Raw genomic sequence first — 13579 nt, 5'->3', positions numbered from 1 at the left:
CGTTCATGGACGCGATCACCTCGCAATAATAGCATACTAAGGAGCAAAGCACAAGCAGTACCAAAGGTATGAAGAGAAGGAATGCTATAACGATCGAATATCCTACGAATGTCTGCTCTTTGTTTGTAAACAACGATACTAAACATTCGTGTAATGTTCACGAATTTATGTGCCAAGGTTGAACAAATTTTAGATTTCATAAATCCAATTGAAAGAAGTAAATAGATAAAAAAAGAAACAAAAGAAACCTTGAAACCTCATAAGTGTCTTAGCGTGGAACAAAGTTGTGCTCTTCGTGAGATGTTACTCTCGAAACAGAGTAATTATCATTTAAAACATTCTTTTGGAACATCGTTAGTTTCAGAGATGACCAAGTGGATCGACTAAAATGGAACATCCAGTATACAGGGTGGGGCAATAACTTTGATTATCTTGAATATCTCCATTATTTATGAAATCGTGAAGGAACGTTGTTTACAAAAATTGTATGATACAAAAGGAGCTAAAATATGACAGTAATCTTTGTCTCGTAAAGTAAAAACTTTTTAAACATTTCAAGATTATACTACACTTTTTTATTCTTAATAAAATAACGGATGTTTAGTTCTTTATATATTTACTTAAAATCGTCTAAACATTCGCTATTCTGCTAGGGATAAAACGAAATATAGCATTAAGAAAATGTTTCACCTACAAAAGACAAAATTGCCACCATACTACCATCCCCTCTTTGTCGCGCAATTTGTGTAAACAAAGTTTCTTTATAGTTGCAAAAATAACGAAGACATCGAAGGCGGTGAAAGTTATCGTCTCACTCTGTACACACATATATAAATGTTACAAATAATTATACATACTACTCGAGAGTAGCAGTTACTGCATCGTCATCTTTGAAAATAATTACACGGTCTTTTTACAAACATTTAAACGATTTCTCTTTCACAGGTATGCAGCTTCTAGTGCGAATTGACTAACTTGTTAACGACACACTATTTAACGCTTTTAGATTCGGAGATATAGGCTCGGTTGTTCCGTTGGTTGGTTTCTACACTACACATAATCCGTAGGCTCTACGTTGGCCACCATTTTTTTAATTTTCACACACACGTCAAGTAATTGTAACCTTTTGTTGGACCGTTTACTGTAAAATAGCATCGATTACGAGATCTGTGGCGCTTCGTCATCGCATCGTATTTTACATTTAGACTAGTGCGTGTGATTGTAATTGGTGTTACTGTAAAGGTTTGTCGGAATACTGTAACGTTGACCTGCGAGTTTGATTTTGTATAGTTTGTTAGAAATCAAAGCCGATCTATTTGTTTTTCATTTTTCGTTTTACGCCTCGAACGCTTTCGACGAGAGAGAAAGTGTAACGCACCGAAGTTTGCCAAATTATTTCGCGCAGACTGCGTTAGTACGCCAGGTTTATTGCGTTTACCAATTATCTTGAGAAACACACGTTGGATAGTTTTTATTTAATCGAGCCTGTATTTCACACGTATAGTTTTTGTAATAATAATAGGTTAAAGAATATCGTCGATCGGCACGAAGCGACCATTTGCCGATGTTTAACGCGAGCATTTGTATTTTTAGCAACTAAACATTCGAAAATCTTTCCTGGCGTCGCGTCCGAAAGCGACTTGCAGAAATGGCGGACATCCATGGACCGGAAATCGCCATCCCTCAGCCAGATGGGACCGTATTCCATCAAACACAAAGTAAGATTATACAAACTCAGATAACAATATACTGATTACATTAAGGAGGTTAATTAATTATTTATTAATATATATATTATTAGATTTTAGTAATAGCAGTAAGATAAATCAGTTTAAAATACGAATATATTTGAGAGGAAAGATGACAAGTGCTGTTTACTAAGTTCTCGGCTGAACGTACAAAATATACAGGGTGTTGGACCACCCCTGGGAAAAATTGTAATGGGAGATTCTAGAGGCCAAAATAGGACCAAAATCAAGAATACCAATTTGTTGATGGAGACTCAGTTAAAAAGTTATTAAAGTTTAAAGTTCCGTCCGTACTGAATTTTCTTCTCGAAAATGCGCAGGATTTCGTATGTGTATGCATTCGCCAAAAATGGTTGCATTTTACCCCAAAACCTAGAAATAATTTTTTCAGAACGATTTCAAATTTTTTTTTTCATCGAAAAATTTGGGCACCTACACCTTATCGATTTTTCTTAAAACTTCGTTTTTGATTTTTAATAATTTTACTTGACGCTCTACATAGAAGTTGTCTAATACTTTTTTGTAGGTATCCATGAACGCTGCTTGCTCCCAAAATTTCACTGAAATATATTGACTATTATAGGAATTATGGCTGTTTGAAAATTGGACCATTTTTACGTGAGTTTTCTCACTTTGCGAGGTCAAGCAACAACTTTTTCAACATTGCTAGAGTTTCTACATATTCTTCACTAAAATACGCGTAGTTTGCTTTTTTAAACATTAAAATCGTCCAATCCGTTCAGAAGTTATGACGTTTTAAAGATACGCAAGAAATTTAGGAGTGACATTTCTCAGAAATTATATTTTCGGTAATGAATTTTTTTCTCGCAAATGCGTAGGATTTTGAGGGTAAGTGTATTCACCAAAAATAATTGCAATTGACCCTCGGAACCGGAAATAATTTTTTCAGAACGATTTGAAATTTTTTTTTTCGTCGAAAAATTTGGGCACCTACACCCTATCGATTTTTCTTAAAACTTCGTTTTTGATTTTTAATAATTTTACTTGACGCTCTACATAGAAGTTGTCTAATACTTTTTTGTAGGTATCCATGAACGCTGCTTGCTCCCAAAATTTCACTGAAATATATTGACTATTATAGGAATTATGGCTGTTTGAAAATTGGACCATTTTTACGTGAGTTTTCTCACTTTGCGAGGTCAAGCAACAACTTTTTCAACATTGCTAGAGTTTCTACATATTCTTCACTAAAATACGCGTAGTTTGCTTTTTTAAACATTAAAATCGTCCAATCCGTTCAGAAGTTATGACGTTTTAAAGATACGCAAGAAATTTAGGAGTGACATTTCTCAGAAATTATATTTTCGGTAATGAATTTTTTTCTCGCAAATGCGTAGGATTTTGAGGGTAAGTATATTCACCAAAAATAATTGCAATTGACCCTCGGAACCGGAAATAATTTTTTCAGAACGATTTGAAATTTTTTTTTTCGTTGAAAAATTTGGGCACCTACACCCTATCGATTTTTCTTAAAACTTGGTTTTTGATTTTTAATAATTTTACTTGACGTTTTACATAGAAGTTGTCTAATACTTTTTTGTAGGTATCCATGAACGCTGCTTCCTCCCAAAATTTCACTGAAATATATTGACTATTATAGGAATTATTGCTGTTTGAAAATTGGACCATTTTTACGTGAGTTTTCTTACTTTGCGAGGTCAAGCAACAACTTTTTCAACATTGCTAGAGTTTCTACATATTCTTCACTAAAATACGCGTAGTTTGCTTTTTTAAACATTAAAATCGTCCAATCCGTTCAAAAGTTATGACGTTTTAAAGATACGCAAGAAATTTAGGAGTGACATTTCTCAGAAATTATATTTTCGGTAATGAATTTTTTTCTCGCAAATGCGTAGGATTTCGAGGGTAAGTGTATTGACCGAAAATGATTATAATTGACCCTTGCAGTCGAAAATAATTTTCCAGAGTGATTTGAAACTTTTCAATTTCGCCGAATTTAGGTATCTACTCGAATTTTTTTCTCGAAAGTGGGTAGGATTTCGGGGGTATGTCTATTCACCATAAATGATAGTAATTGACTCTCGCGACAGAAAATAATTTTTTCTGAACGATTTGAAATTTTTGTTTTTCATCGAAAAATTTAGGCACCTACCCTCTATCGATTTTTCCTAAAAATTCCTTTTTCATTTTTAGTAATTTTGTTTGACGCCCTACAGAAAAGTTGTCTAATACTTTTTTGTAGGTACCCATAAGCTCTACTTCACAAAAAAGTTTCATTGAAATATATTCACAATTGTAGGAGTTATGGCTGTTTGAGAATTGGACCATTTTTATGGGGTTTTTCTCATTCTACGGGGTCAAGGTCCAACTTTTTGACTATTTTTGCGATTTGTACATATTCTCCACCAAAATACGCGTAGTTTGCTTTTTTAAACATTAAAATCGTCCAATCGGTTCAGAAGTTATGACGTTTTAAAGATTCACACGAAAATTTGGGCAGACATTTCTGGCCAGAAATTATATTTTTGGTAAGGAATTTTTTTCTCGAAACTGAGTAGGATTTCGGGGGTATGTGTAATGACCAAAAATGCTTGCAATTGACCTCTGCAACTAAAAATAATTTTTTCAAGACGTTTTGAAAGTCTTTTTTTTCACCCAAAACTTTCAGCACTTAATGGAATTTTTTTCTCGAAAGTGGGTAGGATTTCGGAAGTATATCCACACCAAAAACGATTGCAATCGACTCCTTTAACCGAAAATAATTTTTTCAGAATGATTAGAAATTTTTTAATTTAATTTTTTAATAACTTTTTAACGAAGCCTCAGTCAAGAAATTGAAATTCTTGATTTTCATCTTATTTTGGCCTCTAGAATCTCCTTTTAAATTTTTCCCCAGGGATGACCGAACACCCTGCATACATATGTTATAGTTAAATAAAATAGTAGAAAAGAGAATACTTAATATCAAAAAGTATACAGCAAAAAAGATGATTTTATGTCGAAAAATAAATGAAAAATGGAGAATAAAATTTGTTCGTGTAATGCTTTGTTCTCGAAACAATTGAATTTAAAAACTGGTTAAATACACGTGGGAATACTTAATATAAAAAATTATACAGCAAAAAAGATGATTTTATGTCAAAAAATAAATGAAAAATGGAGAATAAAATTTGTTCGTGTAATGCTTTGTTCTCGAAATAATTGAATTTAAAAAGTGGTCGAATACACGTTGAGAATACTTAATATCAAAAATTATACAGCGAAAAAGACGATTTTATGTCAAAAAATAAATGTAAAGTGGAGAATAAAATTTGTTCGTGTAATGCTTTGTTCTCGAAATAATTGAATTTAAAAAGTGGTCGAATACACGCGAGTTTGAATACTATTTGCTTGGCGCGTCCGTCCATTACTCGCTATTTCTACTTACACTGATTCTCGAATCGTATTCTATTGCACGCGTACTCGATGAATATTTCAAGCCACTTTTCTCGAAAACAAAGTCTCATATGGAAAAAATTTAATCTACATTTTCAAATAAAATCATCTCTTTGCCGGTTTTACGATAATTACCGGAGCGCTTTTGTATAAAACTCCAATTTCAACGTTAATTTTCCCAAGCGCCGGATGCTAACAAAATTTGAATTTAACGCAGTAATTACATTGCGTTTAAAATAATAATTTAATGAACATCCAGATAACTTGGACCATGTTGTTTTAACCTCCTTAATTAATTACGTTCATCGTTAGTTTTCTACTCGAATGTTGACGTTTCGCTTTTCCCCGTCTAACTTTCCTCGCTGTTCTCTGTTTCAGTTTTCCTTGCAGGACAACGGGTCTGCAAAATACTTCCAAGGAGCCATGCATGCATCGAACATGGGAGAAAAGGTTGCCCAGGTAAGCCAGCTACTAGCAGAAATCCTTCCGAGACGGAGTTTCTTAATAGCCAACTCGTCACGCCGCTGGGAGTTGAAAACTATGAAGACTCGCATCAAAGTATCGGCTTATAGAAAACTTGGTCGAAAGCAAGACGCAGGATACCGCGAATTTATATGGAAATTACGGGCTTATCTTGCGAGCCGCGTTGTCGCCTTGGAACTTTGTCGGAAGGACGAAACGTGACACTCTCTCGCACGGAGACCTTAGCTTCTAATAGAGTCACGTTACCAAAACTTTTTCCCACGAACACGAAAGTAGTCTCAGGGACATCAGGGATTCTTTTCTGTCGCGGTTTCTGCGGTCTCTGGTGCAGCAGTTTTCTCGATTCGTCGATTGCGAAACAGGCGCGGTGGTTGCGTCGATTGGCTGTTAAGAAACTCGGTTCCGTGCCTTCGTTCGCTCCAGGCGAAACTTTTCCTTGTAATTTCGTGTTTCGTAAATAAAGGGTCTAGCCGAATAGGCATGGTAAAAGTGCCCCCAAACCAAATGGAACGGGGTTAATACCACTCGATAGGTGGTTCGAAGAAACCCCTTTTCCCAAAGTTTCAATCCGGTATCTCTACTACAGGGGTAGTTACGGGGTGAAAATCATTTTTTGCTTTATCCTTAATATCTCCCGTTCTACTCAATTAAAGATTATGAAAAAAATCATGGTTATTCTATCGATTGATGTACATGTTTGAGAATTTTTTCAGAATTTTTGGATGCAAATTCGATTTTTAAAAAATTCGAAAATATTTTAACCATCGATTTTTTGTCGAAGTTATCAAGTGACCACATTTGTTTTTATACAGTATAAAGCTCTCAAAAGAATTAGTAATCCCTAATTTTTTCAGATTTTTCGAAGGGGTGGAACGTAGTGAAAAAAATAAAAAATGATTAAAAAATAGTGAAAAAGCTTTATATTGTCTTAATTACTTACGTGACCATGCTCATATTTTTACAGCTATAGCGTAACATTATGACTATTAATGCGTAATTTTTTCAGATTTTTTGGAAAAGTGCATTATTGTTAAATAAATATGAATTCATATTTCCTACTTTTTCATACCAAAGAAGGCCGCACATGCTTTTAAAATAGATACAATTAAAATATATTTGTTTACATACTTTGTTAACTGGTCGCTAGATGTAATTTCAAATATGTACGTGTGATACTGGACTCCTGTTGATTAGAACCACTACGGCGCTGATCATTTTGGTACCGCATCCTTGTGTATATAATATATAAAATTAATATTATAATATATATTATATACATGAAGTTTTTTAAATATTCCTTAAATATTTTTGCTTTAATTAAAATAAATGATCTAAACAAGGTTTACCTGCTATTATTTTTATTGCCAGCATTAATAACTCGGTTTGTTCTTCAATCTTCATCGCTGTCATCATTTATTACAGGATTTACTTTTTCACTTTCAAATAATTTACTCAGTATTTCTGCAGGTTTTATTATTTTTGAAGTGTATCTGGCATGCGATAGATAATAAATTATCGCAGCTATATGGGAGCAGCATCCAATTGTCCTGTTACCACTTGCACATTCGCAAAAATATCGTCTAATTCCCGAGTAGCCCGTTGAATTTGATGTATACTCTATGTAGCACTTGTACAGTTTTTTATTAATATGTCGTGATTGCACTTTGAATTGAACTATATTTTCGTTTTGTTTTAGATAACTGAGGTTTATTTAACAATAAAATTAAATAATAAAATAATAGCAGGTAAACCTTGTTTAGATCATTTATTTTAATTAAAGCAAAAATATTTAAGGAATATTTAAAAAACTTCATGTATATAATATATATTATAATATTAATTTTATATATTATATACACAAGGATGCTGTACCAAAATGATCAGCGCATCGCGCCGCGCCATAGTGGTTCTAATCAACACGAGTCCAGTATCACACGTACATATTTGAAATTACATCTAGCGACCAGTTGACAAAGTATGTAAACAAATATATTTTAATTGTATCTATTTTAAAAGCATGTGCGGCCTTTTTTGGTATGAAGAAGTAGGAAATATGAATTCATATTTATTTAACAATAATGCACTTTTCCAAAAAATCTGAAAAAATTACGCATTAATAGTCATAATGTTACGCTATAGCTGTAAAAATATGAGCATGGTCACGTAAGTAATTAAGACAATATAAAGCTTTTTCACTATTTTTTAATCATTTTTTATTTTTTTCACTACGTTCCACCCCTTCGAAAAATCTGAAAAAATTAGGGATTACTAATTCTTTTGAGAGCTTTATACTGTATAAAAACAAATGTGGTCACTTGATAACTTCGACAAAAAATCGATGGTTAAAATATTTTCGAATTTTTTAAAAATCGAATTTGCATCAAAAAATTCTGAAAAAATTCTCAAACATGTACATCAATCGATAGAATAACCATGATTTTTTTCATAATCTTTAATTGAGTAGAACGGGAGATATTAAGGATAAACCAAAAAATGATTTTCACCCCGTAACTACCCCTGTAGTAGAGATACCGGATTGAAACTTTGGGAAAAGGGGTTTCTTCGAACCACCTATCGAGTGGTATTAACTCCGTTCCATTTGGTTTGGGGGTACTTTTACCATGCCTATTCGGCTTGACCCTTTCCTCCCTATGCGTTTATAGTTCGGAGCACGCTAAACGTGATGGTCGAGTTTTCTTCGTGAACGTTATGAATCTCGATTATACGACGCGTCTGGCAAATGGGTTTGGCTTTTAATAAAGTAGGAGGGATCGAGGAAGAGTTTCAGGAAATTGACGGCCGCTTCATTTTCGATGTTAAATATTTAAACGCCTTCCGGGCGTGTTCCGTTCGCCGGAAGAATTTCTTTGCGAGCTGGAAAGTTTTGTTAAGCACAGCCAGACAATGTTTAAAGATTCTGTTCGTGAATTATTCTTCTCCCGTGACTCGAGAGCGTACGTGCCATTTTGCAACGCCACCTTCCCGCATGACCGACTCGTACTGCGAATTCTCCTGGCGATTTCCTACTTGTCTGACAGCCGCCATCTTATTCTACTGAACGGGGCAAACTCCGCGTCGTTGTTCTATCTTTCATCTCGCGGTATCAGTGTACCAACTACACTCAGGGGAACGTTCCTTGTTCACCACGCAAGATACGCTCTAAATAAGCGTCGCGTCTTCCGTCTGACGTACCCATTCTACTGATTTAACAGAATACCGTAAAACGAAATACCATCGTTGCTTTCTCATCCACTTACGTCACAATAGGAAAATAAAAGTTTTAGTTTACCGTTCGATACAGATATACCGCGATACAAATTGTATGTCTGACGTGTACTGAACTATTCTACCGACGTTAAGGAGAATTGGACGTGACATTATCGATTGCTCCGAATATCGTACAAACAGAAAATAAGGACCTGATGCGAACAGAGATTTCGCGTTTCGGGGGGAAAGTACACTTTTATGTAGGTCATTCGACGTGTCTGATGTATTACATCCTATACCACTGAATCTTTAAACAGGTTTAAGTCGATGCGAATTCTTTCGAATCACAGGTGTATTCTATTAACACTAGATTTAAACGAACGCGTTAATATTATTTGTTCACAACTTATGTTGAATTTAATTGATGCAATGGCACGAATATATATTCTAGTTAAAAGAAAAATCGTATTTTAAGGTAATCGTCAACATGAAAGGTATCGATAAATATATGTACGATGCCTGTAAATCTAGTGTTAAATACGAATCGAGTATATTCTTTCAAAAGAAATTTGATCTTTTGTTTAATTATCTCGTTTTGTAAGATGCCGTTGACGTTTCTCGAGCATCGAACCAACGATGGACCAAGAATTTCTTGGTTCGAATCCGTTGTAAAGGACGTATTAGAAACGGTAGTAGCTAACTCTTGGTTTCGTTAACAATAGTACGGGAGAAGTAGGCTGTTTACCGTGACACCCTATTGTATCACGGCCCTGACTGACGCCAATCAGTCTGCGTCGCAGTCTTGTGGGCGGGTATCCTCCGCAGCGTGGGATTTCCACGAATTGTCGGCAGTTTTACAACGTTGATACACGGCTACCTTACAAAGTTTCTTACACAGAAACGAATTGACACATTTATTATTAAATAATCACAATCTATCAATACCCGAATATCTAGAAATTATAGAAGAGGTTTCTGAGAATTCTTTCCAAAGTGTTAGGTTCCACAAAAAGAAATTACCGCTTAATCAGGACTTTCAAATTGTAATTCAAAGTGTAAAACATTTTTGCATTTTGCATCGTGCTCGTAATAATTGTGGATACTATTTACAGACTAAAATATCTTTTCATCGAGTATGACTGGCGACTATGATTTGGAAAAACATGTTTTTACTTCTATTCATTTATATTAAAATATAATGTACAGTATTTCCTTGTAAATTACATTCCGTGCAAAAATTTTCTGTATGATAAAAGTCTAAATATTGTTTCTGATTCCTGAACAGGATAAAGCAATATGGAGCTGGCCGTGAGAAAATGCCGGTTCGTTAAAACAAACTCCCGCATGATCGTATATCTGTCCCTGAGATTTATTAATAGTCGAAGCAAGAGTTGGAATAATGGTGAAACGTCGACGTTTTAATACGAATGGCAAATTTCCATCGTCAGGAGCTAAATCAATACGTAGAATATCCACAATATCATCTCGATTGCAGTCGGGCTACGTTTCAGCTGTAATTAAACAGACTCCAAACTTATTACCATAAGCCTTGTTCCATCGCGAAGATCCATTTTTTGGGCACAAATTTCGTATAAGTTATTTATTTATTTATTATTTCGCATAGTATTTATAAACTCTGGTTCATTGGGATATTGGGATCATCAGTTACTGTAGAATTGAAGCTCTAGTAAATGTATTCTTCTTCTAGTATAATGGGTCACTCGATATTTCTAAATGAGTCGAAATTTATCGTCGATCGCTTGCAATTTACCATGGATTGCTTGAAACTTATTGTGAATTACTTGAAGCTTACAATGAGCCACTCGAAACTTCCCGTGGGGCACTCAAAACTTATCGTGGGTCATTCGAAGCTTGTCGTGGGGCACTCGAAACTTGTCGCGGCCACGCAAAACTTACTGTGAGTCACTCAAAACTTACCGTGGGGCACTCGAAACTTATCGTGGGCCATTCAAGGCTTGTCGTGGGGCACTCGAAACTTATCGTGGACCATTCCAGGCTTGTCGTGGGCACTCGAAACTTATCGTGGGTCGTTCGAGGCTTGTCGTGGGGCACTCGAAACTTGTCGCGGGTCACGCAAAACTTACTGTGGGGCACTCGAAACTTACCGTGGGCACTCGAAACTTATCGTGGGCCATTCAAGGCTTGCCGTGGGGCATTTAACACTTATCATGGGTCGTTCGAAGCTTGTCGCGGGCCACACAAAACTTATCGTGGGCCATTCGAGGCTTGTCTTGGGGTATTCAAAACTTATCGTGGGTCGTTCGAGGCTTGTCGTGGGGCACGCAAAACTTACTGTGAGCCACTTGAACCTTGCCGTGAGTCACGCAAAACTTAACATATATCGGTTGTATCGCAATAGATTTGACAAATTATGAATACGAATAACTATTTACATTATCGGTATGCAGAATTTGGTGACGTTATCTAGCGTAAAAAATGGTTAATGATTTTATAATTGTTTAAAAAGGACCTAGAAAGAGGATCGAAACGTAACGTTTGATACAATTATGTAGTCGAACGATTTGCTATAAACTCTTGAAATATTATCAGCAAGCATCTGTTTAAAGTCGACGTTTATGAAGAAGTTTGGAGAACAGTTTAGTGCAGATCATCAATATGCAAATGGATGTTGTGGGATCGATAAAACATATGGGAACGATGGAGATTTTATAACTTTTGATGCATGACCGTCAAAGACTGGTTGACTCTCGCACAGTTAGGGAACAAAGATTCTCGTAAAGTTCTCGTTGAAGATCAAGTGTCGGTTTATACTTTGCATGCTCTCGTCATTGCTTTTCTCGTCGGTCGAGGTTGGATGGATGGATGGAGAAGCCACTTGATCGGCCTCGCTTAGGGACGCCGGCCTTTAAACAATTTTCTTGTTTGAAATAGCTTCGATGCCTCGGCCAACATGCTTATCGACTTGTAGAGGGTCGAATGTCTCGAGCTTTTCAGTCTGGAGTGAGGAAAGCTTGGGTGTTTCTCGTCGAACGTTTGGCGACGCGACTGTCGAATTATTCTTTCAACTAAAGAGGAAGATTTCGATAAATTTCAAAACTAAAATTAAAACTTAACGTTGGGAAAGATTTTCCAAAAATATTCTAACCAAGTACTGCTGATTTTGTATTGACCAAGCCTTGGAAAGCTTCTGCAAAGATAACCGCATATATTTTTGTAATCAATACGTATGGCAGCAGTTATGGAAGTTTTAACGGTTCACGTGAAATGACGACGAGACATGAGAAGAAATATTTATGACTGATATGAGAGACCCGAGGAACATTAAAAGCTCTTTAAAATTTCAAAGGTGTTCGGCATTAAATTCCCTATATATCGCAATTACGTAGTTCTTGAAGGTCTCAGTCCATTAAAGCTTGAAAAATGACTTCCTTGAGTCTTTGAAGTGCAAGTCTTAAGGGTCTGTATACACGTTTAATGTTGGTTAAATCGAGTCATTTTCAGCAACGTGTATTTTGATCAAAAATTATTGCACAAAGTTTAACGTTAACATCGTAATTTGTTAATTTTCAAAGCCATAAATACATATCATCAGAATTTTAAAAACTTGAGACATTATATTAATTTTAAAGAGCATCAAGGTATAGAAACAAATTCTAAAAGTCGCCCTGCAATAGGAAACTAAGAGAAGTTACTCTAGAATTATTTAAACGTCAAAAATATAATATAAGAACGCAAAAAAATGGCGGCTTTCGAAAGAAAAGAGGTTGAATTTTATCTATGAATTGAACTAATTTAGTACAATAAATCAAAAACAATGATCGACGCTGCAATAAATCCAGTACCAACCATATTTTTTGGGCATGTGTTATAAAATTTCAAGCCAAAGCTTCGCAAAATTTTAGATTCTATTCTCTGGTTCGTACTGTATTCTCTTTAAAAAGCTATAACTTTTATAAATCATCAAATTTTAAGAGTCGATTTCTCATCCATACCAAAAAGCATATTCGCGTATCTGGACGGTACAGCAAACGATAGATTATTTCCGAATAACTGCTAAACCTTGAACGATAAAGTTTATAGAACAATATGCCGATAGCGTTCCAATTGCCGACACATAGTCTGCGGTAACTGTATTTTAAGTCGACTTCGTTCAGCCTATCGACATTTTCTTTGTAAAGGCGACGAGTCGGTTCGAATTGCATTTAAACTGGCAGAGACTTTTCCTCGCCTCGACATTCAATCGGCGAAGCTCATCATCGTTTTTAAATCTATTTACGTCGGGCGAACCCAAAGCCGCCGATATCGATAACCGATACTGCGCCTGTTTTTTCAGCCTCGACTCAAACAATGTTGCGATGATCTCGCGGAAACTATTACGGTGAATTAAAGACACGCCTATTGTTACCAGGTAACAAAGAGGTCTGATCTTGGGAATCCCTTAAGGGGGGAACCTCATGTAAATGGCCTGTTTTTCAAGAATTTTTTGTGAAAAATGTAATGCATAAATTGATTTAAAATTTTAGGTATCATTTATTAATATTATAATGTAACATGAGTATTTTTTTTAAGCCGTAATTGTTAATAAGGACGGTACAATGGCGGCTTGAAAATGGCATTTTGTAAATGCGCCGTGCAGCGTACAGGTTTCAAAAATGATCGGAAACCAAAAAATTAAGATGGATTCTTTAGTTTATGGAAGAACGTTCAGCATGACGTTTTTCTTTTGTTAAAATTTACAAAAT

General features: G+C 35.4%; 1 protein-coding gene across 12 annotated transcripts in view; it reads left to right on the top strand.

Moving 5' to 3' along the window:
* Positions 1-13579, top strand: part of Sei (potassium voltage-gated channel seizure) — a 414656-nt gene that overhangs the window by 236338 nt on the left and 164739 nt on the right. For all 12 annotated transcript variants that reach the window (XM_076772055.1, XM_076772051.1, XM_076772048.1 and 9 more), the window contains 2 exons: positions 1594-1718; positions 5544-5624. In XM_076772055.1, the coding sequence (XP_076628170.1) occupies positions 1594-1718; positions 5544-5624 (206 nt within the window). The remainder of the gene's footprint in view (positions 1-1593; positions 1719-5543; positions 5625-13579) is intronic.

This window comes from Colletes latitarsis, chromosome 8 (genome assembly GCF_051014445.1).
Source record: "Colletes latitarsis isolate SP2378_abdomen chromosome 8, iyColLati1, whole genome shotgun sequence".
NCBI lineage: Eukaryota > Metazoa > Arthropoda > Insecta > Hymenoptera > Colletidae > Colletes > Colletes latitarsis.
The sequence above is the reverse complement of the archived record's forward strand: the minus strand, read 5'-3'. Positions and strand labels throughout refer to the sequence as shown.